General features: G+C 53.5%; 1 protein-coding gene across 1 annotated transcript; it reads left to right on the forward strand.

Moving 5' to 3' along the window:
• Nucleotides 1-5,866: 5,866 nt before the first annotated feature.
• Nucleotides 5,867-9,085, forward strand: SIX2 (SIX homeobox 2). The gene is made up of 2 exons (XM_088527418.1): nucleotides 5,867-6,426; nucleotides 8,709-9,085. Exons 1-2 carry the CDS (start codon nucleotides 5,867-5,869, stop codon nucleotides 9,010-9,012), a joined length of 864 nt encoding a protein of 287 aa, XP_088383544.1. The 3' UTR covers nucleotides 9,013-9,085.
• Nucleotides 9,086-24,734: the final 15,649 nt, after the last annotated feature.

Here is a 24,734-nt window from a genome sequence, read left to right on the forward strand (position 1 = left end):
CTCGGCAGCCACCCGTGCTGAGTATCAGAGCCCTCTAGTGAGATTTGTGGGAGTGGATCCCCACCCCGGCCGATCCCCCGGCCCGGGCGCCCACCCGCGGGGTCCCGTGTCGCGGAGGACCCCCGCACCGCGGGTTTCACTCAGCGGGGGGATCTCCTCGCCCCACGCCGGGCCCTGCACCGGGCAGGCACCGGCAAGGAGATGGCTAAGACCTTAAAGACACCGGCAGCCTGGAGAGGAAGAGCAGCCGGTTCCTAAAAATACTCCACTTCCAAATCCCCATAAGCTAGGGATGGAGATGGTAACCAAAAAAAAAAAAAAAAAAAAAGCCTCGAATCGGTAGGAACAGTGAACAATCTCCGTGCTTTCCTCATCATCTTGGAATAATCAGTGAATTAACCGAGGTCGAGGAAACAGGCTCTTGGGTTAGTTGTGGGAGGCTGTGAGAATAGGGGGCAGCCATTAAAAGAAATCTGATCGCTATTCATCAACTCGGAAGAGGAGAAAGGAGGAGGGAAAAGGGGGGGGCGGGAGGGAGAAAGAAAAAAAAAATATTAAAAAAGGCCTTCCTGGCTCTAGCTCATACTAGCCTGGTCTATCTCTGATCAAGAAGGTCCCGGGAAACAAGAAGTTTACAAATATTGTCAAATTGATGTGTGTGGGGTGATTTAAGTTGTCAGTCCCGCAGAAGCCCACCAGAAACTTTGGCTTCGGTGCCCGTCCTTTCTGGCTAGTTATTGCCAATTCCCTAAGGCAGAAAGCGCTCCTCCTTATTTTAACCATATGTGCCTTTTGTTGTTGCTCTTGTCTTGTCTGCGCGCGGCCGCTGCCGGGAGGGTCCCCCCCTTCTGTCGCGGTCGCGCTCGCAGAGGCGGCTTGGGCGGAGCGGGACAGGGCTGGGGCCGCCTTGGGGTGGCTGTCCCCTGCCTACGGTGCAGCTGGTCCTGCTCGCTTCGGAACCACAATAAATATCTGTGTTGAGGAGGGCGGACGGGACAGTGTTGGTACTAGCGAGCAAGTGAGAAAAATACCAAAATAAAATTATTATTATTATTATTATTATTATTATTATTATTATTATTATTATTATTATTATTATTATTATTATTATTATAGAAAGCTAAAAAGGGCTCTGAACCTACTCATTTCACCTCCAGCCCTAAACTAAGAGGCAAGAGCCTGGAGGGAATATTTATATCAGGTTAATCACAGTGACCACGCGAACCCGAGTGCTCTCGCGTTTCGAGGGGTTGCGCGGGTCCCGCTGCACGGCGGGACGCGGGGCAGCGTGCGGGAGCCACGTCTCACCGGCCCTCGTTTCCTAATCCACAGGGTCTCCTTCGAAAATGCCCTGGGATCCCCGCGGGCTCCGCGGCCCCTTCCCGCTCGGGAAGGTCTCCGCGCCGGGAAGGAGCAGCCGCCGAAACCGGGGCACCGCAGTCAGCGGTCCCGGGGCTCATCCCGCCTCTGTCCCCGGTCCCTAGCGCCCCCTTCCCCCGCCGCCTCTCGGCGCTTCCCCCCCGTGTCCAAGCTCCCTCGGGGGCCCCGGCGGCTGCTCTGGCCCCACGTTGCGGCACAAGCTGCAGCCACTCGCTCCGACTCGGTTGCTCGCAGCCACCGCGTGTTTTCATTTTCAGCTCGGAGCAAGGGCTTAGTGATGCCTCTCGGCGCCCGCTGTGCTGGGACAGACCCAGCTTTTGGGAAAATGCGGAGGTAAATAAGTAAATGGATAAAAAATGAGACAGGCAGAGGGGAGACGTCCCCGGTTCCAGGCGACAAAATAGCTCCGCGAGTCTGGGACGTTCTTGGAGAGGATCGGGTCCCTCCAGCCCTAGTCGTGGCGTGCCCAGGGGCACCGAGAGCCCTTGCGGCCTGGGGAAGGGGGAGAGGGATACAGGAAGGACCGGGATGCTGGCAAAGGCCGTTCCCACTCGTAAGAAAGAAAGCAGCGGTAGCAGGTTAATGACTTTCGCCCACTTTAAAACACGTTTGTTTTAAAGGGAAACCAAAGAAAATTTAAAAAAAGGAAAAAAAAAGAAAGATAACAAGGAATTGTTTGCCAGTCGCATGCACTTCCTGAGATTCTTGCCACAGTAGCGGGCATCTGAGGGAAGATGTGCTGCTTCCTGGCATGCGGAAGTCGCGGGGTTATCATTTGGTAGCCGCTACCAGCGATAAAAGGGTCTTACTCCCCTCTATCTTTCCCGTACAGAAAGAAGCCACGGGTGGACATTAAGATCGCTTGTGTCTTTAGTCTTTTGGAAGTTTGCGAAGGACGTCAATAGCGATCCCTCTGCCTCCTGCCAGTCTCGTAGGTGGCACGTCCCAAACACCATGAGGAGCGTCTGTGTATAATATGTGTGTATGTATATATATATGTGTGTATTATATATGTATAAAGAAATAAAGAAATAAAAAAGAAAGGAAAAAAAAAGCAGTGAAGGAATTTGGGCGAACCAGTCACTGCCTTTCCTAGTAATACTGCAGGCCTCCAACCTCGCATACGGACTGATGTCTAGAAGGCGGCGGTCGAGGCAGAGCTGAGGGAGAGATATTCCGGCAGCTGCAGCGTTACCTTGGCACTCATTTACGGACACAAATTAGTTACCTGCAACAAAAGGCTTCCAGGAAACGACTCGGTCGGGCGCCCCCCACCCTTCCCTTAGACGGTCTTTGCCCTGGTTAGTAAAAAGAGCATTAGAAAAAAAAAAAAGAGACAGTCTTTTATTTCACCCGTATTTCACATCGTTGGCACGGGCAGCCGGCAAAGGGTGCGTGGGGCATTAGATGCGCTGAGCGAGCCCGGGCTCAGCCGCCCCCACGGCCCGGGGCGGGGTGGGGGGCGACGGGGCCGGACAAGCTCCGATCCTACCCGACCAGGTAAAATCCTTTCGGAGAGCGCGGCAGCGGCCAGGTAAAAATGAAAGTAATAATAGTAACGGTAGTAACAATATTAGTAATAGCATCGGTTTGGGGCAAGCGTTATCAGGCCATTCGTGCCCCTTGCTATGAAATGCTACTGCAGTGAAAGGGCTCTTTCCCAAGTGTCTAAGAAGTTCCTCGCCGAGTGATTTCTTCGCAACTCACTGCAACTCCGCTCGCCCCATGCCGTGGCTTTGCAGATAGCATTGGCTGTTTTAGCACGCAGAGGATTTTTTGCCTCCCCCCACCCGAAATCTAAGTCTGTTTTTCAGACTCGGGATCCAGATGTCACCAATTTGCAGTCGCGCTCGGGAGCAAACTGATACCCGGTGCCCCGCGGTAGGGCAGGGAAGCGCCGCGCTTCCCAGGGAGCTGCAAAGGGAGCTGACGCTGCCGCGAACTGCAGTCCGCCCAACTCGGGTGAAAGCGCCCACGAAGGGTGCAGCGTTTCGTTTCCGTACTCACATTTTAGGGAGCTAAAGAAGAGGCTTTCTCGGATCTAATCAGTCCGCGCAACAGGTTTTGACATCCCCTCGCCGCTTAGGCTCAACAGCTGCTCCGGTCCGGGCTCGACTGCTGCGGTTAGGAGCTCTAAGGAGAGGAAGCGGAGTCAGGTATAAGGCTAATAAACGTGCAGGGGCAGAGGGTGCGAGCACGGAGGCGGGGAGGGGGAGTCGAGCCCTCACCACATCTTTTGTCTTTCGCGCTGCTGTAAGAGGGGAGAGCTCGGGGGTCGGGCTGGCTCCGAGGAGCGAGTGAAGCGGCTCGGCCCCCCCGTCCCGTGAGGGTCTCCTGCAGCTGCGAGCAGCCCCGACTGGGAAGCGTCGACACGGGGATGCTTTCGCTTAAAAAGTACGGGTTGAACTCCGCCGAAATCGGTCAGCATCGACACATCAAGCGGCGGAGTGCTCATTTTGTAAAAGAAGAGAGGAAAAAATACGTGGAAAAAAAAAGGCTTAGAAACTAGTCATCGACTAGTCCACGAATTTGTTTTAAACGATTTTGAAGTGCCTCAAGGCTGCCCTGCAAAGGAAGCCTCTCCTTGACAAGCCCAAGCGGGAGCCGCTTCCTTCCCGCAGCACTTGAGGTAGCGTGGACAGGTTATAGGGACGCAGAGACCCCGGAGCGGGGTCCTCGCGGGGATACGCGGGGACATGCGGCAGATACGCGTCGGGTCTGCACGTGCGGGGAGCTGCTGCGCTTCCCCTCACCTTCCTCCTCCTCCTGCTTCCTCCCGCTGCCCCGCGGCTTCTCGCTATCCCCGGGGCTCCGCTGCGTCCCCGGAGCGCGTGGGGACGCGCTTAAAATTAAAAAAAAAAAAAAAAAAACTTAAAGGCCGTGAAACTGCTCTAAGTTTGCAACTGGGAGATGAGGAGCATCGGAGGCAGCTCCCGATCCGCCTTTCACTCGGGCACTTGCAGCCGCTCCCGAGTTACTCGCCCCCCGGCGCCCTGTGTGCACTGTTTCAGAGGGGCCTGCAGGCACCTATTCCCGCATTACTCAGCCACTCGTATCGCCCCTTCGCGGTCCTCCCACGGACACTCATCTCCAGACCGCACGATCTCCCTCCCCTGACTTTCACTTTGCGCGCACCAGGAAGGACAGCGCAGGACACGGGTCCCCGTCCCGCAGCGGCACTAAACTAAAGCAACACCGCGCAGCATGCGCCCGGGCCTGAGACGGGTCCGCTCGCCCACGCGGAGTGTCCGCGGCTCTCGCGTGCTCCCCGTGCCGACACCCTCGAGCCGAAAGCCCCGACCGCGGCCGCTCCGCGGAGCAGCGCGGCGGCGATCGCGCCGCGGTCCCTGGTGCCCGCGCCCCTTCCCAGCTCATCCCAGCGGGCAGGTACGACCAGGGTGTAATGAGATCCCGGGGCACAAACAAGGTTCCTATTGTACCGTAGGGGCCCCTTCCCATAAAGCTCCCCGACGGATTTTACTTGGAGAGCCGGGACTGGGGAGGGAGGGAATGAAGGGCGTTAGGAGAGAAACTTTCTGCAAGGCACAAGGTTTCCTCCCGCTTTAGCCGCGGGGCCGGGGGCAGCGGGGCCCGGGAGGGCCGATAGGGCCCGGCCGGGACTCCCCCCTCTCCCCACGGGTGTCTGCGTCGTCAATCACGCTGGAAATGTCTTCCTCGCCCGCTAATATCTCAGCTCGCAGGGCCGCCTCCGAGTGGATCTGAGCAATCTGTCAAGCGAGCCGGGGAGCCACCTCAAAACAGATCGGGTTACCCCTGATTGACAGCGTCACCATGGCAAATAATTTGACTAAAACTATTGTCTTCTCCTGGCAGTCCCCGGGTCAGATAACTGGACCAATCACAGCGCGGATAATCACTTTTCATGCCAGCTTAGAATAATATTATTAAAAAAAAAAAAAAAAAGGAGAGAGAGAGAAAGAAAGGGGGAAAAAAACTCAGAGAGGGAGAGGAGAGAGGGAGCAGGACTTTACCACTATATTATGTTGGATCTTTCGGCGGAGGGGGGTGGGGGGGAAGCAGGGAGATCCCAACCCGGCAGCCGAGGGGGGTGGGGGTGGGAAAGCCGCGGTCGCTGCGAGCGCTGCAGATAGGAGACAAAAGAGGCACAAAGTTACTCTCGCAACTCGGACTTACAAAAAGGAGGCGGACGGGGAAAAAAAAAAAACTTTCCACGCTCAGCCTTTCGATTTTTCTTTCTTTTTTTTTTTCCTTTTTTTTTTCTCCCTGGACTTTCACTTTTTTTTTTCTTTTTCTTTCCCTTTTGCTCGTCCCCGGGCTCCGCTGCCGCCGATGGCCGTGGGCCCCCGCGCCCGGCCGTGACGCCCGCGGGCCGCAGGGCGCTGCCGCCGCCCCGGAGCCGGAGCCGGGACCCGGGCCGGGGCCGGCCCCCCATGCCGGGCGCTGCCAGCCGCTCCGCGCCGCTCCCCTCTATGCGGCTCTAGGGCGCGGCGGAGCAGGGCTCACCATGTCGATGCTCCCGACTTTTGGCTTCACCCAGGAGCAAGTGGCCTGCGTGTGCGAGGTGCTCCAGCAAGGCGGCAACATCGAGAGGCTGGGGCGGTTCCTGTGGTCCCTCCCTGCGTGCGAGCACCTCCACAAAAACGAGAGCGTCCTCAAGGCCAAGGCCGTGGTCGCTTTCCACCGGGGCAACTTCCGCGAGCTCTACAAGATCCTGGAGAGCCACCAGTTCTCGGCGCACAACCACCCCAAGCTGCAGCAGCTCTGGCTCAAGGCGCACTACATCGAGGCGGAGAAGCTGCGGGGGCGACCCCTAGGGGCGGTGGGCAAGTACCGGGTGCGCCGCAAGTTCCCGCTGCCCCGCTCCATCTGGGACGGCGAGGAGACGAGCTACTGCTTCAAGGAGAAGAGCCGCAGCGTGCTCCGCGAGTGGTACGCGCACAACCCCTACCCGTCGCCGCGCGAGAAGCGCGAGCTCGCCGAGGCCACGGGCCTCACCACCACGCAGGTCAGCAACTGGTTCAAGAATCGCCGCCAGCGGGATCGAGCCGCCGAGGCCAAGGAAAGGTAGAGCCGCGACCCTCCTCGCACGCGCTGACCCCGCCGGGCCTCGTCCCCCGTCCCCGAGACGGGAAAGCCGGGCCGCGCTGGCACTGGGTCGCCTCCGCGCCCGGGGACCGAGCCCCGACGGCACTCGAGACCCGCAGCCGCCTGGGAGCACGGGGAGCTCGGCGAGGGGGCGCGGGAGCCGCTGAGATGAGGGCAGGGAGGGAAAGGGAGAGGAGCCGCTGCGAGAGACGAGGGGAAGCGGCAGGGAAGAAATTCCCCGGAAAGACGGCCCGGCCTAAGCCGGCTCCCCTTTCCCAAGAGATCGGTCGGGCAGCCCATCGGGACCAAGCGCGATGCGGCCCTGAAGGCCGCATAAGCCGCCTGGGCCGCCAGCGGGCCCCTAAATCCCGGCCCGAGATTCTGCTCTGGCGCTCGGGCAGGGGCCGGGGTGGCGCGGGCCGCACACGTCGGGGCTCTTCCTTGAAGGAGGAGAAAGGCAGAGGACTAAGCGGGGACAAATTAGGCTGCACGCCCTAAATGGTGCCGGGTGAAACTGCTTTTAACGTCGGCGTGAAGCGGGACAACTCGGCGAGGATCGAACCGGAAAAAACCTTTTGCCTTGCTCGTTAAAAAGCAGCCGGTATTTCCCAGAGAGGTGCTCGTGAATGTGCATCAAAATAAGTATATTCTTAGACCAAGCGCGGTTTGTTTTTTCCACGTTAAATGGAGGGACCATTAATTGCCGGGCAGACTTTAATGCCTACAGACTCGCGTAGTCGGGTTAATTAAGATATCGGAAACCTCCCGTGGATTCGTGCCTTGTAGGAGTCTCTTTTTCCCTCTGCACCGAAAGTGTCTGGGGACGGGAGCGCCGCGGCCGCGCTTTGCGCGCAGCTCGACGGGCTCGGCTCCTGCTCGGATTTGCTCCACGCGTTTCCCGAAACTGTGCTAGCGCTTTCATTTTCTTTCAAATCCCTCTAAGTGTTGGTTTTACGACATGTTAGAGATCCTTTTTTTATTGCTGATAGCAGGGACTCACCTTCAAATATCCAAAGGAAATGAAGGTTACACTTATTCCATTCTTTCCCCCGCCTCCCCGAGGAATCGCATTTTAAAAGTCTCCAGAGACAAATAAGTTTTTTTGACATTGAAAAAAAAATACACTCAAACTAATATTATACTCCGGGCGCTTGAAAACAGACTATTCCAAGGATTGCCATTCACTCGAGCGACTTGTTCAAACAGAGCTTTCTTTTCTATTTTTATTTTTTTCGCACTAAGCGCCTCCAGTCACATCCCACAACCCTTATTGAGGAAAAAAAAAATGTCAGCGCAAAGGCCTCCCTTCGCCGAGCGCGTCCCGCCGCACCGGGCCCCGTGCCGGGCGCTGTCCTTACAGGGACCCGAGGTCCCCTCGGTGTGCCGGGCAGAGCTGAGCCTCTGAGGGCTCTCTAAAGACAGAGTTATTCTCGACGGGAGGGGTCGTCCCGCACCCCATTTTGGCCCCCCACATTTTCAAATAATAACTGAAAGGTCTTGGCACCGTTCCAGCGATTTCTCCGTATCTGTTCGGTGCCGGTTTCTGAAATATCGCCCCGCTTTGCGAGCCGTGGCTCCCCGCGAGCCACCCCCCGCACCAGGAAGGGACAGAGCCGCCGGGCCTGGCATTTCCCCGGCGGGCTCAGGAAATACGCGAGTTAACTCCCTTTGCTCGCCTCCTTTTCCATATTGGGCTATGTTTTGAGTTTTAAGCTTCGAGCAAAGGGAAGAAAGAAAGAAAGAAAGGAGAAAAAAGAAAAAAAAAAAAAAGCTCCCGTGTCTTAAGTGAAAGCGGGAAGTGCCCGTCCCGCAGGGCGAGCGCCCGGGGGTGCGCGGCCGCGCAGGGCGGCCCTGCGCGCAACCCGCTCTGCCTCGGCCTGCCCGGGAGAAAACGCGGACTCAGCCTCGGGAGCACTTTTCAAGTTAAAAAGGACTCTTTTTTTTTTGTATTCCTCCCCCTCTTTCCCTCCTCCCTCCCCACGCTCTGCAAACGCTTTGTAATAGACAGAGGCAGAAAATGACGTTTTGGCAAAGTGACACTTTCCGCTGGGCTAGTGGGAGCCTCTGTTTACAAGCTCGGCGGACCTTAGACCTCAGTGCCAGATGAGGAGGCCTTGGAGGTTTGCAGAGTTTGTAAACGTCCTGTTTTCACGCTGCTCTTCTCGCCCGGAGCGAGCCCCGGCCCCCGCGCAGCGCTGCGCGCCGCGGAGCACAGCGGCGGCCCCACGGTGATCTCCCTCCCTCTTTTGTATTTCCTCTAGGGAAAACAACGAGAATTCCAACTCCAACAGCCACAACCCGCTCTCGGCGTCTATGAACGGGAATAAGACAGTTTTGGGGAGCTCGGAGGACGAGAAGACGCCGTCAGGGACCCCGGATCACCCCTCATCCAGCCCCGCGCTGCTGCTCGGCACCACCCCGGGCCTGCAGCCCCTGCACGGCCTGGGCCACCCGCCGGGCCCCAGCGCCATCCCCGTGCCCAGCGCCGACCCCATGCACCACCACAGCTTGCAGGACTCCATCCTCAACCCCATGTCATCCAACCTAGTCGATCTGGGCTCTTAAAAACGCGCGCACACTCCCTCCCGGGCACCGGCCCTCCTCCGCCTGCTCTTTCTGTCTTTTTTTTTCTTTCTTTTTGTCTCTTATTTCCCCCACCAGCAATGTTGCCAGAGACTTTGCAAGCGATGGCGGGGGCTGCGCTGTGCCCTGGGGCAGACAGGCTGCCTGGGGGGATTGCGGACTCGAAGGTGGCAGTGATGCTGTGAGGAACAACCCCCGCTCCCCGGCCCTCCCAGCGCCGTCCCGGGGTCTTTAAGCTGCTTTCGGGCGCCTCCGGACTGTTGCATTAGGAGCTGGTTTAGATTTCAACGCCAGGCTCTCAGGAGCACCTCTTCCCAGCCCCAACTTCACGCCTTTTTCGGTATTTTAATCAGCGCGGTCTGCGTGTGAAGAGACACATTATATATATATAAATACATATTTTTTTTTCCTCCGGGTGGGGAGAAATGGGGAGCGCGATGCCGCTGTTCCCACCCCCGCGGGGCAGTTTCGCGTCGCTCGCGATACCCCGTGTCGCTGCGTAGCCGTGGCAGGTGTGCGAGGTACCCACTCAACTAAAATACAAGCGTTGTAGTCAAGTTATAGCAGCAAGACGCGCTCTAGGCAGACTCTGTAACCTCCTTTAGCTGATGCTGTGCAGAAAGGCGGCTTCTTTTGGCCTTGTCCCTGTGGTGCTTTTGCCTTTTGCTGGATGGGAAAGGAAATGATGGCCCGGCTCTCGCCCGAGTCAAAGGCAATGGCAGAGGCTCCCGCCGGCGTGTAACGTGGGCAGGAGTGGGCTTAAATAATAATTATTATTAATAATAATAGGGAATTGCTGCTCAACTTTAGACCTAAACGACAGTATCAACCGCAAATCACTCGACCTTAGTTTTGTTCATTGTTTATATTATGTAATACATTCTTTGGAAAATATTTCTGCTTTTATTTTATAATAAAATTTAGAAATCTAACCCGGCGTGCGGTTGCTTCAGTCGCCTCCGAGACTGCCTCGGGGCTCGCGGCGCCGGCGGCAGCCCCGGGAGCGGCCTCGCCGGAGGATCCCCCGCGCTGCCGCGGAAGCGCGTGGGAGCCGCCCCTCACCGTCGCATCGGGCCGCCGCAGGGGACTCGACCTGAGGGGGCAGGAAACGCGCCCACCTGCTCTCCCAAGGGCACCGAGGCACTGGCGGTGACCGCCACTAGCCCCGCGGGTCCTGGCAGTGGCCGCGGCCGCGCAGGACTGGGGGGCTCTAGCTCCACTTCCCCGGCGCTCCGCACCCGGATCCCAGCGCCTCTCGCACTCATACCAGGAGCCGACTTTGTTATTACTTTTTTTTTTTTTTTTTTTTAGGGTGGGATTGAAGGGGTGTAAGCGCAGGGTGATGGTAGAGACAGGCACGCTGCCCTCAAACTTGCTTCTCTTAAAAAGGCTAGAACTAAAGCTGCTTTCTCTGCAGAAATCTGTAGAAATAAAAGGCAAGTGCCTCTGGCTTCCCCCCGGCCGCGCCACCTTTCGCCCAGGGGCGCCCGAGCAACCGACTCCTTGCTAGACCCAAGGGCAATAGGTGGACAGGTGGAACGCGCAAAATGTTCCTCGGAGATGGCAACGTGTTCCGTGTGCGTGGAGAGGGGTTCTTTTCTTCTTTTTATTTTTTCTTTTTTTTCCTCCCTCTTTTTTTTTTTATTTTTTTTCCTTAAAAATAGTCCGGAAAACGATACGGCTTCAAGTGGGGAAGAAATATGTCTAGATCAGCAAGGATCGTGTCCAGGTTCGAGATGCTGGCTGCGATTTCAATCAGCGGGAGTTTTGTGTGGGCAGGGTCCTAATTTGATATAATCTGGAGCTGGATTAGAGCCTCGGGATGGGCTGAATGCGCGTTTCTCAGACGGCCCCACTGAGGTGCGCAGGGGGCAAACACCGGCCACCAAAAAAGTGGCCCTTGCCCGTGGTTATAGGAGCAGCGATCTCTCTGGCGGGGTGCGCTAAGTAAAAATGTCCCCAAATCGCAGAGCACCCCCTGCTTGGGAACACAGCTATTCGGCCGAACGTTTCTCCCGGCTCCGCTCTTCGGGGTAACTTCTCAAGAGCCAGGATGGTGTTTCTGGTGATACTTCTGCGGGTGCCTATACGTGTGTATGCGTGCAGGAGTCTGGAGAGCAGATCCTGGCGTTTCCGTTGATGGGAATCTGGTAATTTTAGCAATAGATTTGAATCCTTTGAAAATAAACATTTCGCAAGGTTAGGAGCCACTGCTTCCTAGGACTGCAGAAGAGTCGCGCTCCCTGTAAAATGACACACGCAGCGGGTCAATACTGCAAACACTGAATTAACGGACTGGTAAATTATGTATTATTTTTAGTGGTAGAAATAGGTTTGGCATCAGCGAAAGAAAATGGAAGGACTGGTTTAATAAAGTACGGCCTTCCATCTGAAATAAACCCTTCGGGCTTTGTCCCCTGGAGGGAAAAAATAAAGAAATATTAGAGAGGCAGTATGAAATCGGGGTGGGTTTTACGTGGTTGATAAAGGGTCATATTGCACAGAGGAGGCAAAAGTTGATGAGAGAAAGCAAAAGGCTCTCAGAGTGCGAAAGGCCCTTGGAAATCGAGGGACGATGAAAATTCCGGTAATTTGCAGAGAGTCGCTTATATACGGGGAAAGGGAGAGAAGGCGAGCGACTAATGTGCATTGAAGGGAGCTAGAAACAAATCATTCAGTGATAGAAAAGAGAAAAGAAGAGAAAAGGAAGAGAGAAAAGGAAGAAGAGAAGAGAAAAAAGCGAAAGAAAGAAGAGAAATAGGAGAAAGAAGAAAGAGAAGGAAGAAAGAGAAGGAAGGAAGGAAGGAAGGAAGGAAGGAAGGAAGGAAGGAAGGAAGGAAGGAAGGAAGGAAGGAAGGAAGGAAGGAAGGAAGGAAGGAAGGAAGGAAGGAAGGAAGGAAGGAAGGAAGGAAGGAAGGAAGGAAGGAAGGAAGGAAGGAAGGAAGGAAGGAAGGAAGGAAGGAAGGAAGGAAGGAAGGAAGAAAGGAAGAAAGGAAGAAAGGAAGAAAGGAAGAAAGGAAGAAAGGAAGAAAGGAAGAAAGGAAGAAAGGAAGAAAGGAAGAAAGGAAGAAAGGAAGAAAGGAAGAAAGGAAGAAAGGAAGAAAGAAAGAAAGAAAGAAAGAAAGAAAGAAAGAAAGAAAGAAAGAAAGAAAGAAAGAAAGAAAGAAAGAAAGAAAGAAAGAAAGAAAGAAAGAAAGAAAGAAAGAAAGAAAGAAAGAAAGAGAAAAAGAAAATTGAGGTCAACCTCGCATTAAGGATGCACGCAGAGGTGTATAAGTCAACCTGAAAACCCCTACATGTTAAGACTCATTTTATCAGGCTGTACTTGCCTTAGTAATGATGTTTGGTAAATTAGCCCAAATCCCCCCGATTTTCCACGCACAGAAAAAAACGTTCCCGGTAGAGGACTATGCCGAAAGTGACGTGACTAATCCTTGGTTTTAAGCAGATTAGTTATGATTCGGTAGCATTAGGTTACGCCGGTTACGGATCTGGCCACGGGGCTGATTGTTTGCAGGGTCCCCGCGCAGGTTTCGGGTCTTGAGGACCAGGAGGGTTCCGATCCGGATCCTAAAACTCCCCGTGGTTCCTCCAGCCCTGAGGAGGGACAAACCCCACGGCCGAGTCCCTCGAGGGCAGCATGGCTCAATGACACCCGGGCTGAGCCCAGGACATATATTGGGGAGCCCTGGCAAAGCGAATCCACGCTCCCCCATGGGCCGTGCAGGGGCAGATGTGGGGCTGCCCACGGGGAGTCTCGTCGCCGGTGGCTGGTGACGTCGCCCCCCTCACAGCCACCGCACAGCCCTCCCCCGGCAATGGCACTTCCCCGGGAGCAAATTCGGCCTGTGCCTGTTTATACAAATGTGTGTGTGTGCGTGGACAAATATATGTGTGACATCTGTCCTCTAAGTAAAATCCTGCAAAGTGCATAATATTGGTACACTTACAGCTCTCGGAATTATTCCTAAGGTGATTTCTGTAGGTAGCAGGACACTGAATATTCACTGCGTAGCAGAAGAGATTTTTCTTTTTTCTCATTTTCCTGCCGGGAGTGTCTGCTCTCCTGCCAGGTAACTCTGGGGTGCTAATGGAGGTGAGTGAAGGGCGAGCACCTCCACGAGCCCTGCAGGTTGGCACGACCGCTTTGCTCGGACTCTACTGGGGTCGGGGCTATCCTCTCGAGCCCGGGAGCTGGAGTTCAAGCCCGGAGACTGCTACAACTCTGCCTAAACGTTATCCCTTTGCCAAGCCCTGGCAGGGCCACCTGTGCTGGGGAGTGAGCTGGGGGGAAAGAGGAGGGGTGCCTCATCGACACCAGGCTGCCTCGCTGCATTTTCCTTCATTTCTCCCATGATCTCGGCTCGGCGAGAGAAGCGCGGCGCGTTTCTGGAGGGCTCCCTCGGGTAAAGCTTTTTTCGCTCTTCTCCTCGCCGCCGCCGCAGCCCGTTTGGGATCAGTTTGCTCAGCAATTTGGGCCTGACTGACGTGTCCCAAGGTGCTTTTGAGGGGAGTCCACAGTGCAAAGGCTTGCAAGCGGCCCTGGCTGCTTGTGCAAAAGAGCCAGGGCTCCTTTTTCCAGGGCCGGAAATAAAAGAGATCTCCTTCTTTAGGAAAAGAAAATGCAGTCCGCGACGAGCGGGCTCCTGCCTTGCACAGACCCCGCCTTGAGCAGGGCAAATAATGTCGGGGAGTCGCGACGAGCCCCTCGGCCGCCGCCGAGCTCCTGAACTTGCTCTGCCGAGTGAATCGAAACGCTGCGGCTCGGACGGCCAAGAAAAACACGCTGAGGGGAACTCGCAGTGCTTCGGCACACAAGGAAAAGGTGAGGGTTTTGTCTGAGGGAGAGCAGCTCCGGGGCTTGGAAAAACACGTAGTTCAACTTAGGAGCGCGGCCGAGCGATCGGCCTCTTCTCACTCTGCTCAGCGAAGGAGCCTGAGGGCAAATCCTCCCCTCTGCAAGAGGCTCACGGCGAGGGGTGAAGGCCCATCTTGTTCCCATTTAAGTAAACGGGAGACTTTCCTTATTTTTCTTTTTTTCCCCTTTCTTTCTCTAAGTGAGAACTCCTAACGTCCAGCACAAAATACTAACCCCGCTAAATGTTAAATCGAGGGCCCGTGCGCTGAAGATCCGAGTCTCGCCCTCTCCCCGCTCCCGTGGGAGCGAACGTCCCCGTCCACGCAGGGCGAGGGGCAATGAGGAGCGGGGGCTACAAAGTACTACCGTGCCTTCCGTCCTTCAATAATAATATTAATAAAATAAACATTAAAAATCTTTTTTTTAAATGACCAAAAGAATACTAATAGATGGGGGCTTTGGCCATGAGCCTGTGACTGCTTCTGAGCGGAGAAGAGAGGGGAGAAGTTGGAGCTAAGGTGGGCAGGTAAAAAGTTACATAGGCAAAGAGTGCTGCTAAGAGAAGCGGTGGGAGAGGAGAAATCACTTGGAAAGATGAAAATCGCACATGTGCTTCTGATGACCCCATTAGATGTGAAGTCCTCCAGGAAATACATATTTGAAACAGCCAGGAAAAACAAACATGCCTTTTATAGACTCGCCTGTCCTGCCATGAAAAATGCGAACGTCGCTATGGTGTGTGCGTATCTAGGAGGCGGGAGGAAAAGGGAATAGATTTTGTAAAAAGCCCGATGAAAGCTATCTTCACCAGGAATATTCATTTGCTCTCCGGAGTCGGGAAAACAGAGGCAATGGCTAAAAGTGCTGGACGTCTGACTCTGAAAAGTGATGGCCAAGACCTCGTCTGAGCGTCAGCATCGGCAGGGCTGGCAACGGGGAGGAGGAAAAAAAAAAAAAAAAAAAAAAAAAAAAAAAAAAAAAAGGAGAGAGGTGTGAAGAAGTGGGAGTTTATAAAACCCAGTTTGCTCCGGAGTTGGAGAAAATCCATAAATGACACCGGGGAGCGATTCCCGGCCGTGCAGGAGCCCGGGTCCGGCAGAGCGGCGGGACGGGATTAGAGGCCCCCTCGCCCCGGCCCCATCCCGCTTTTTAAACGCGCCGTTTGGACGCGTTGCCCTGGGGGCCGGGCCGGGGGAGGGCGAAGCGGGGCAGAAACTTTATCCGGGCGCATTTCAGGGGGGAGCGCGGGCTGTGGCTCCTCTAGCCCTCCCGTCCTCCTGCCCACGGAGAGCCGGAGGTGCCGCTGAAGGGAGGGCGGGCGGGATCCACGGGAGCCTTTGCTCTCCCCACGGATCTTGGCAGCGCTCCCCCCGGGAGCCCCCGCCGCAGACGGGCGCCCGGCGCCACCGTTTGCTGCCGCCGGCGGGTCCCTCTGCAGGGCCCGGATTTCTGCCATTGCCACCGCGCAGGTGTCCCGGGCCAGGAGCGGCTCCTGGCAGCGACTCCTTCCCAGCCCCGCCTCTGCCAGGGCAGCGCCCCGGGCCGGGGCTGGCTACGGAGAGAGGCCCGAGCGGGTTCCGCGCCGTATCCCGGGATATTCCCTTGCACACGGACTGAATGCGGTGGCACTGCTCGGCGCGCAAGGCCGCGGCTGGCGCTTGAGGAGGGGCAAGGGCCTAAAAACCTAAGAATGAGCCCGGGACATCGCTCTGAAAACAGTGCCGCCCCCAACAACAGCAGCACCAGCAGCCGGAAAGCCAGGACGGTTGCAAACGTCCCCGTTTTAGCAGCAAGGTGCAGGGAGAAAGGAGCGGGGAGGGACACAGGGACCCCTCGGAGTTTGAGTATGCGCAAGGAGGCGCTGCCCGCTCCGAGGGGCCCGAAAAAAGCCCAGGCTTCCTCCGGCCTCTGCGCTGTTGCATCGAGATGAGAAAGTCCGCAGGTCCTTTCCATATCCCCGTGGATATTTCTCCGGGCAAGGTCGGCCCAGCGAAAGAGACGACCTGTCCCATCCCCTAGCTATTAGCTTAGGATCCGATCCTTATTTCTGCAGCGCCGCCCCGGCGGGGGGTCCCTTGGGGGTCTCATGTCTCACAGTTACTCCAAATCGGGCTGCCAAACCCCCCTGCAAGATTCCCACCCGGGCACTGCTTCCCGCACCATTAAGTGCCAGGAAAGCTCCCAAGGGAGCGCACGTGGAGGCCCTTCGCGGCCCTCGTGTGCGGGGGGACGGAGCGAGGGCCCCCACGGCCCCGGTGTCCCCCCAGCCCAGCCCGTGTCGGGTGGCTCCAGAAACGGCGCTAACGCAAGATGAGACCCGAGGCTGCTCGCTGCCGTTTCGATGGGATCTAGCCCTGGGAGGCGTTTTATGGCTAGGGGAAACCTAATCCGGTGGAGAGAAAGGGAGAGAATACTGTTGGCATTGAATGAACGCCGTGTGGTAATCTTTGGGCAAATGTGAGGGTTTCGATGCCAAAGCAAAGTGTTTTCTCGTCGGGTCTGCTCCCGCTCTGAAGGGAGGCGAAGACACCACTCGAGAAATCCAGCTGGTTGCAAATCATACATTTAATCTCTCAGCTGGAATGATTTAATGGATCAGTATCGAGTAACAGTCCTGGAAAAGTAGCCTCCTAAAAAAACAGAGATAAATCCTGATTGAATAATAGTAAATGAAAACCGTGGATTACGGCGACTGCAGGGCAGTATTTTCTTTGCCGTCCTCGCGAGATGCTGCCTCAGAGGGGCCCGTGTGTCCTTTGGGTGGCTACGGAGCGCCCTGCGAGTTCCCCGGGGACCCCTTAGCCAAAGGGACTCGCCTGGCCCGGTGCGGCCCTCGGGACTCGCTGAGGTTTTTCCTTGTGTTTTTTTTCCTCCTTCTGTGAGGAGGTGCAGAGGCAGAGGGAGGGACCGTTGCGCTGGGGAAATCGGCCCTTTTCCCCCTCCCGAAATGGCCTTAAACCAGTCGAGAAAGGGTGCGCGAGGGAGAGCCCGTGACTCGCCTCCCCAGCCGCCGCGGAGGTCACGGCCGCCCCGGTCACAGCGCGTCCCCCCGTCGGAGCGGAGGGGAAAAGTCACTCCCCAGAGAGCCCCGAGGAGGCGACGGAGGGAGCCCAAGGGTCTGCTCCGGGCGCGACCGATTCCCCCCTCCGGCAAACTGGGAAACGCAGCGGCCGTCGGGGCGGCGGGAGCGGCCGCGGGGCCGTTCGGGCTCCGCTCGGACGGCGCGTGAAGGGCAGCGCGGCCCGGGCGCGTTTGTGCCCCCAGATGCGCGGGCTGCGGTGCCCGCGCGGCCTTGTGGAACACGAGCCGCGCGCGCGGAGCGCCCCGGGCGGCTCTGGAGGCGGCGGAAAACCGCGCTTCCCCAGGACGGCTCTGGCATCGCGGGTCAAAATCAGTTTAGCGGTTTAGTGTGGCGTTGTCTATTTATATCTGGCGTTGTCTATTTATGGGAAGCCGAAATGAAGTTAAAGAAACGGGACAACCAAAAAAAAAAATCTCAGAAGGTGTTGGGAACTTCAACCTAAAAGAATTTTTGCATTAGGTCGGGTTTAAAAGTTTTGTTCGCATAATGCTGTTTCTCTTTTTCTTCCTTTTTTTCCCCCCATTCTGAGCCTCTTCTCAGAAATGTCATTGTATATTTATATACATTTAAAACGCTTATTTCAAAAGACGCCCCAAAAAAGTCTTCAACATGTTTCGACATTTTAATAGAAATATTGTTGAAATCGTTCTTTTTTTTCTCCGATTTTATAGGCTTTGACAAATAAGCATTTTCTTATGTTTACATATTAATTGATTTTTTTTCACAATGTCTTCAAATTAATTAGCATTAGCTACTGGGAAAATCCCAGCCAGCTCCGTTTGCTTAAATCATAGCTGCAGCGAGCTTACTTTCAAAAGAAAAGCTATTCTGAAAAGCAAATATTTGCTCATGTGCAGGAACAAGAAAAGAGTTAATCTTAATTTTAAAGGACACAAAGGTGCTCTCTAGCATATAGCCTTCGATCTATATAATCCTTTGATTATCTTTTGTTTTAAGTGACTATTTTTTATAACAATCACGCATAAGTAGATATATGCAAATTCATACTTATGTACAGTATGCTTTAAACACTTCAAATGCAGGTTCATAATGCTATTAACTAACGTAGCTACAGAAATCCAAATAAATTTTCTACAAAACATTTGAAAAGAATTTGTGACTTCTTCTCACAATTCCTTTTTTGGCTGAGAGCAGAAGACTGGCCCTGCTGCTTTGGAAGACAGTGGCAAAGTTCCCATCTATACCCTGAGGATCCCTGAAGTCAGTCAGGGTTTTTCCATGGGCTTTGGATCAAGCCCATAGAATGAGTCAATTTAAGAAGCGATTACTTCTCGGTCACAGAAATGCACATTGCATTTACTTAGATAACTTCATCCCGAGGATTTTCCACCCTCATATCCTAGGATCTGAAATAAGGAAACTCTTCGGTCAGAGTTTCCCCCAGATGAGCCCTGTTCTCCCTGACCTTGCCAGCCTTATGCCTGCCATTTAGGACTTGGTTTAGGTGGCAAAAAAAGCAAATTGGTTTCTATGCTCTTTCTTGTAAATCGATTTTTTCTCTTTGTTCCTATTTCCCTTCCAATCTCATTTCCCCATAATCCTCCAGAAAATGTGTCTTTTTTTTTTTTTTTTTTAATGAAGGAGGGTGCAGGGGATAGAGAGAAAGGAGAAGGAAGACCCGTGGAATCAGAAGAAACTCAGCGGCAGCGTCAGGCATGGGAATGACATGGAAAGAAAGGGGACACTAACAAAACTGAAATGGGTGACAGCTTCAGCTCAGTTCTGTGCCTTATCCTGGCTTTCCCTGCCTTGCCAATTCCCCTGTCAGTCATTTTAATTTAAATACCGTTTTCTTTCTAATTTCTCTCTGTACCTTTATAAGTACCCTTATACGTGTCCTTGCTTGTTCCCAACACGTGAATCCCTCTTGCCCTCGCTGCTTCCCCAGGCTCTCCGCAGAGCTCTCCTCTCTGCAGCCGCCTCCCTCAGGGCCGCTCTCACCTCCATTCCCCATTTTTAGTCCTAATTCCCCTTCCCAATCTCCCTTTTCTGAGCCTGCCCAAGTATAAGTGTTTTTGTACCCTTCCATTCCCAGCTCCTGTTTAGCCTGTGCTACGCGTAGTTTAGCCCACCTGGGCATCCCCAGACCATGTCTGTGTCTGATCACATCTGCTGGGAGCACCCGCGTGTGTCTGCGTGGGCCCCAAGGCGCGACAGGGCCGTGGGGGCTGTGGACGTGGGGGGTTTGTTTAGCCCCACGGACGCGCTGCCACCAGAGCTCCCTGCGGAAGCCGCCCGCATTCCTCCGAGCCGGGCAGCGACGGTCGTGCAGTTTGCGCTTCCTCATTTCTCAGTTACACAATTCCTCCTCGTCAAGTGGCGAGTAATGTTGACTCTCGGGTAGGTGGGAAGAGTCTGTGCAAAGTTTGCGTGCGTTTCTCAAATACGGACCTGCAAAGCTGTGTGCTCAGCGCGGCTGCTGCTCCCAGGCTACCCGCACAGGCGCAAACCTCCCGCACTGTGTCCTGCAGCCTATGAGTATCGGCCAGGACAGGCTGGACGGGAAGCAGTGAGGACAGAAACCACGTAGAGCTGTTAAATAGCCAAGATACACCTACCATAACGTATCCTTACCACAATAAAATAGCCAGGATATATCATGTAATAGTAATTAATTTTGCCTTTTAAGTCTGTGGCATCTGCATATAGCCTCTGAGTACACTAGGCCAAAGATTCCACAGGAGCTTTGCATACAAACACATCACTGAAGTTGGCATTTATGTGGACAGTTTTCTTCTGTCCTTTACAAATGTACAAGTTTTATTCAATATAAAAAAGAAGTTGAATTACAAATAACATAGAGTTCTTCTACTGGTGGATGGCAAAGTCTCCTTGTACATGCAACTGTACTGAGATACTGGATTTGCCAATGCAGTGTTTTTTTGGTCTTTTTTTTTTTTTAATGAAAACTAGGGATCTCAATGCTTTAGCAAAGAGGAGTTGGGTATTCCTGGGATCCCACAACCAACTCCTTACAACAGATGAGGGCTGATTTGACCCTCCATTACTGAGCGAACACCAGAGAGAGGAGCTCACAGTCTGATCTGTGTGCATGAAGATATTGGTAAGTCTAAAAATATCCCATAAATAAAGAATGTCAAAATCATTTTACAGCTGAAAATCTGAGGCAAAGAACTGGCTTTGATTATCATCAGCACCCTCCGTCTCACCACAGTAAGGGCGCAGGTTCTGTAATACGGTAGGACATAAAGTGATGCCTGGTAAACACTGCGGCAGAGCCCATTCTCTCCGAATTATTGGTCGCATTATCAAGGAAGTGATGGTTATGATGAAGTTTTACCAGCAAAATACTGTTAGTAAATCAATTATAAGCTATATGATGATAAAATCATGCAGACGATATATGCAATCAGTAATAAGTGCTCACTTTTTGTGAACTGATAGGCCTATTTCTTCTGTAAATACACACAGCGTTAAAGGGGGGCATCATTTTGTCACTTTTGTTTTATTATATATAATTCTTAGATTAAGAATTCCCTGTCAAAAACTTGCAAGTTACCTTCCAGTCCACCTTCAAAATTAGGTATTGTATAATGAGGTAATGAGCTGTAGGAAAAATAGTGCCCAGAGCTTGGATTTTTGAGTCCTGTTGACACTGCCTTGGGAATGGTGTAGGTCCCCATTCTGTGCTTTTAGGGTGATATTTTACATTTTTTGATAGGGAAAAGACTACATCCTGATCTGTTGCGCCCACAGGAACACTTTTTTTTCCTCCTTAACATTCATCCCCTTAAATATATCTTACATTTTATGCAATATTGTCTATATAACTAACTCTTTTCTGTTCAGTCTCAAATTGCTTCTGTTGGTCTTCACTGAAGCTTCTCCAGTGTCTACAATATTGTCCTGAACTTAGCATAATGCAGCAGTGGAGAAGGATCACACAAGTATTATTCTCAATCACACAATTGTATCACATTAGATCTGCACTTGACATGAACAAACACATAGATCATCTCTCACACCAGACTTGCACAGCAATGCAACAGAAGAGCATGTGCAGCCCAGCATTCACTAACAAGCCCTTTTTCACTGTCCATTAAGTATTTTTTTCTTCATAATCATCTTTATGTTGCATTTCTTCCCATCAGACTAGTCTCACACTGTGTGTTGGTTCCCCCGTTTTCATCTCTCTCGATTCCTTTGTCTCACTCTCAGTTCAGCAGCACTTCCTAATTCAGTACCATTCAAAAGTGTCAGTGATGTGTATTGTATTCTGATTGTTCATGAAGATGTTAAAGATGATGTCAGATACTGCTCTCTCTAAATACGCTTTTCTTGACTTGACACACTGCCATTCAACATTATGATTTTTTTTTCAGCGATCCAGGCACCTTTCCAACTCCATGCACGCTCTGAGGAATTTAAAATTCATTTTCCAGGTAAAACTTTGGTATGAAATGATCTAATAAAATCCATATATTAGTTATTGTGCCTCTTTCATCACCTAGTTCTGTGATTACACAGGAAAATGAAGGATTAATTTTCGGTGTCAGGATTCTTTCTTGACAGCCCTGTTGCAATCAGTCTGCACATGCAAAACAGGTCCAAAGCTTCCCTGAAGTGATGAGTTTATTGCACACGTGGTACAGCGTAAGAGCCCATTTCCAGCCCCAGGTGGAAGTGAGGAGCTGCCAGGAGGATAACAGCGGTGATGGACCCTTCTCCAGTGGATAAGTCATGGATAACCCTGGACACTCTTCTTGTATTTAGGAGCAACTTGAGTCTGTGCAAGCAGCAGCTCTTGCACTGGATGAACTGGTTTGCCAGGACCACTCCTGTCACTGTTTTCCCTAGGGGCTCTCAGCATTTCTCCCCCACACACCGTTATGTCTTACTGTGCAGAGGACCCTTGGAGTTTCTGTGACAGGGTAGCGACTGGATGCATGTTTCTGGCAGGCTGGATGTGACCAGCAAGACAAGCTGCAGGTGGAGCAAACCTGCTGTGGGCAAAACTAAGAGGAGTTCTTAGTAGTGATCATTTTCTATCTGAAAATAAAGTACTACCTAAACAAGAGAAGTCAACTCCTTGGGGAAAATCAGCATGAGCGGGGTTCCCCCTTCAGCCCTACAAAATAAAGAGCACAAACACAGTGGGCAGAGCATGACCCCCACCTGTTTTTCTCCCGTCTGCAAGAACTACTTTTAGAAGCACAGCCAGCACCATCTGAGCAGCATGAAGTGGTCAGCACAGCATTTTGGACAGCTCACAAAATAAGGGGCAAAGCCTGAGGTAAGCTGAGTACCGCTGCCCAAGAGCTCCCCCTAAGACCTAGACCATCTGGAGAAGTTACAAATCACAGTTTAGAAAGAAGGGAGATGGGGGGCAAGGCACATGTGGAAGACTTTGATAGGGCTCTGAGGTTATGAAATCCAGGCATCACGAGCGAAATAAACCAAATCTTTTATTGGGTTCAATACAGAGGCATCGCAGAGGAGAAACAGACTTTGATCAACGTCCTACAGCAAAGCGCTCCCCACTTGTACCAAGAATGATTCTCTATTACTCCCTCTCCTTTACCCAGACTCAATTTGATTTCCTCATCCTCTGTTAGAAACAGCAATACAGCTACAGGTCAGAGGAGGTCCGCGCGCCTCCTCTGTGCCCCGCGGGGCTGCCTGCAGTCCGAGGGGGCATCCATGCCATCCAGCACCGCATTCACGATGTCGGACGCCATCCCCCACTTCTCTAAGCATGCTAGCAAGGATCAGCCTCCAAAGCCCTGCTCGCCCAGACACCTGCAGCTGCGGCACAGTGTATTTGCTCACAAGCCCGTTGCAGTGCTGCCACGGGTGACTCATGCACTCCCAGACTCTCTTAGGCTGGTGTCCCACGTGCCTGGTGCTACTGTTCCATTTCTAGCCGCAGCTTTGGGGACAGCAATTGCCTCTGGGCTTCCTCACGCTGACTGGTGAGAGCTTGAGCACTGGCCCCTCCAGGACACCGGATCACGCCATTGTTTTCTCTTTCCTGGTTCCTTTAGCAACCGCTTTCAGGGCCCATGAAATGAAATCACGCACATGGGTGTGAAGAACATTCACAAAAAATAAATAATGCAAATATTTGCCATTACATTTGTCCTGACACACTCACCTTGCGGCCCAGCCCTGGGCTACCAATGCCCAGCTTAGCAGTGGCTGGGGTTACAAACAGATGGGGCTACCAATGCCCAGGGCTAGCAATGCCCAGGGCTATCAATGTCCAGGCTATCAATAGTCAGGGCTACTGATGTTTGGAGCTACCAATGCCTGGGCTACCAATACCTGGGGCTACCAACAGGCTGGCTACCAATGCCTAGGGCTGAAAATGTCCATGCCTGCCAACAGCCTGGCTACCAACAGCCAGGACTACCAACTGCCAGGACTACCAACTGCCAGGTTACCAACGGTCATGGCTACCAACTGCCAGGTTACCAACAGTCACGGCTACCAACAGCCAGGTTACCAACGGTCATGGCTACCAACAGCCAGGTTACCAACGGTCATGGCTACCAACGGCCGTGCAGACCGGCCCGCGGCTCGGGGCGGCGGCCGCGTGCGGGACGAGCCCCGGGGCTCTGGAGCGGCGGCTGCCGCCGGCGGCAGCGCGGGGCGGGGGCGCCGCCCGCCAGGCTGAGCCCGCGGCGCCACCTGCTGGCCCGGCGGCGGCGGCGGCGTCTCCCCCGCGCGCGGCCGCCTCGCGGCCGCCGTCGCCGCGCGCGCCCGGGGCGACCGTTAGGGCCGGGCGGGAGGCGCCGCGGGGGCGGCTCGGGCGGGCGGCGCGGCGCGTTTGGCGCTTGCTGCTCGGCGCGTTATGCCCGGCGCAATGGGCTTGTGTTTCTCCATCTCCGGGAACAGTGTGGGGAGGAGGCTGCCGTTACAGATGGAGCTGCTTTGCCCTCACGAGTGCGTCGCTGTAATCCGCCACAAAACGTCCCTAATGACAGTCCGAGGCGGCCCGTGTATCCCTGGGTGCAGCCTAGGAGCCGTGGCACATTAATTGGAGACATCGACAAACACCTCACACTACAGACTGCAATAGAAAAAAAGCTATTTCTACTTTCTATTAAAGGCACTGACAAGAATGAGAGCTTCTCACTCTAAGGGATAGATGACAGAAGTGATGATTGGTAGTACTTTAAAGAAAAGAAACTTCGCGATTCCCATTCTCCCCTTAGTAAATGTCATCCTTTTACCACACACTGACACTTAGCAAGGCTTGGAGGTTCATTGGAATGTGATGAATGTTCGGAGCACTCTGCCCTTCTGTCCCTCGGACATAGCACTGCTGATGGCGGAGGAGCTGCTGCCCTGAAGGCCCTGGGCTTGCACCCCTCCCTTAATAGCGAAGAATCAGACTCTCCAGTCTAGTTATGTGGCACTGGATAGGAAAACTAGGACCCTCAAGGTAAGGAACTTACTCTAATCCACTACAGTAACTATGCATATTCCCATGAGCTATATTGCTGTTTAATCCTATCTGAGATTTGTAGCTGTGGCTCTAGTCTCTCTAGTTGTGAGAGTCGAAGCAAACATGAGTTCAGACCATTTGTCCACATTCTTTCCAGCCTGCTTCACCAGCTTCCCACCACTGATACCAGATACCTTCTCCCTTGCTCGTTACAGCACTAGATTCTCATCCTGTCACCCAGTTTTCTATCCAGTGGGCGATGGTTCACATTGCGCACTGTGGTCTTAAAAGCAGAAACAGATGCTGTTCATGTATATTTCATTGCGCCGACC

Source organism: Tinamus guttatus, unplaced genomic scaffold (assembly GCF_059628265.1).
Source record: "Tinamus guttatus ecotype Peru unplaced genomic scaffold, ASM5962826v1 Tinamus_guttatus_pri_ptg000286l, whole genome shotgun sequence".
Lineage (NCBI taxonomy): Eukaryota > Metazoa > Chordata > Aves > Tinamiformes > Tinamidae > Tinamus > Tinamus guttatus.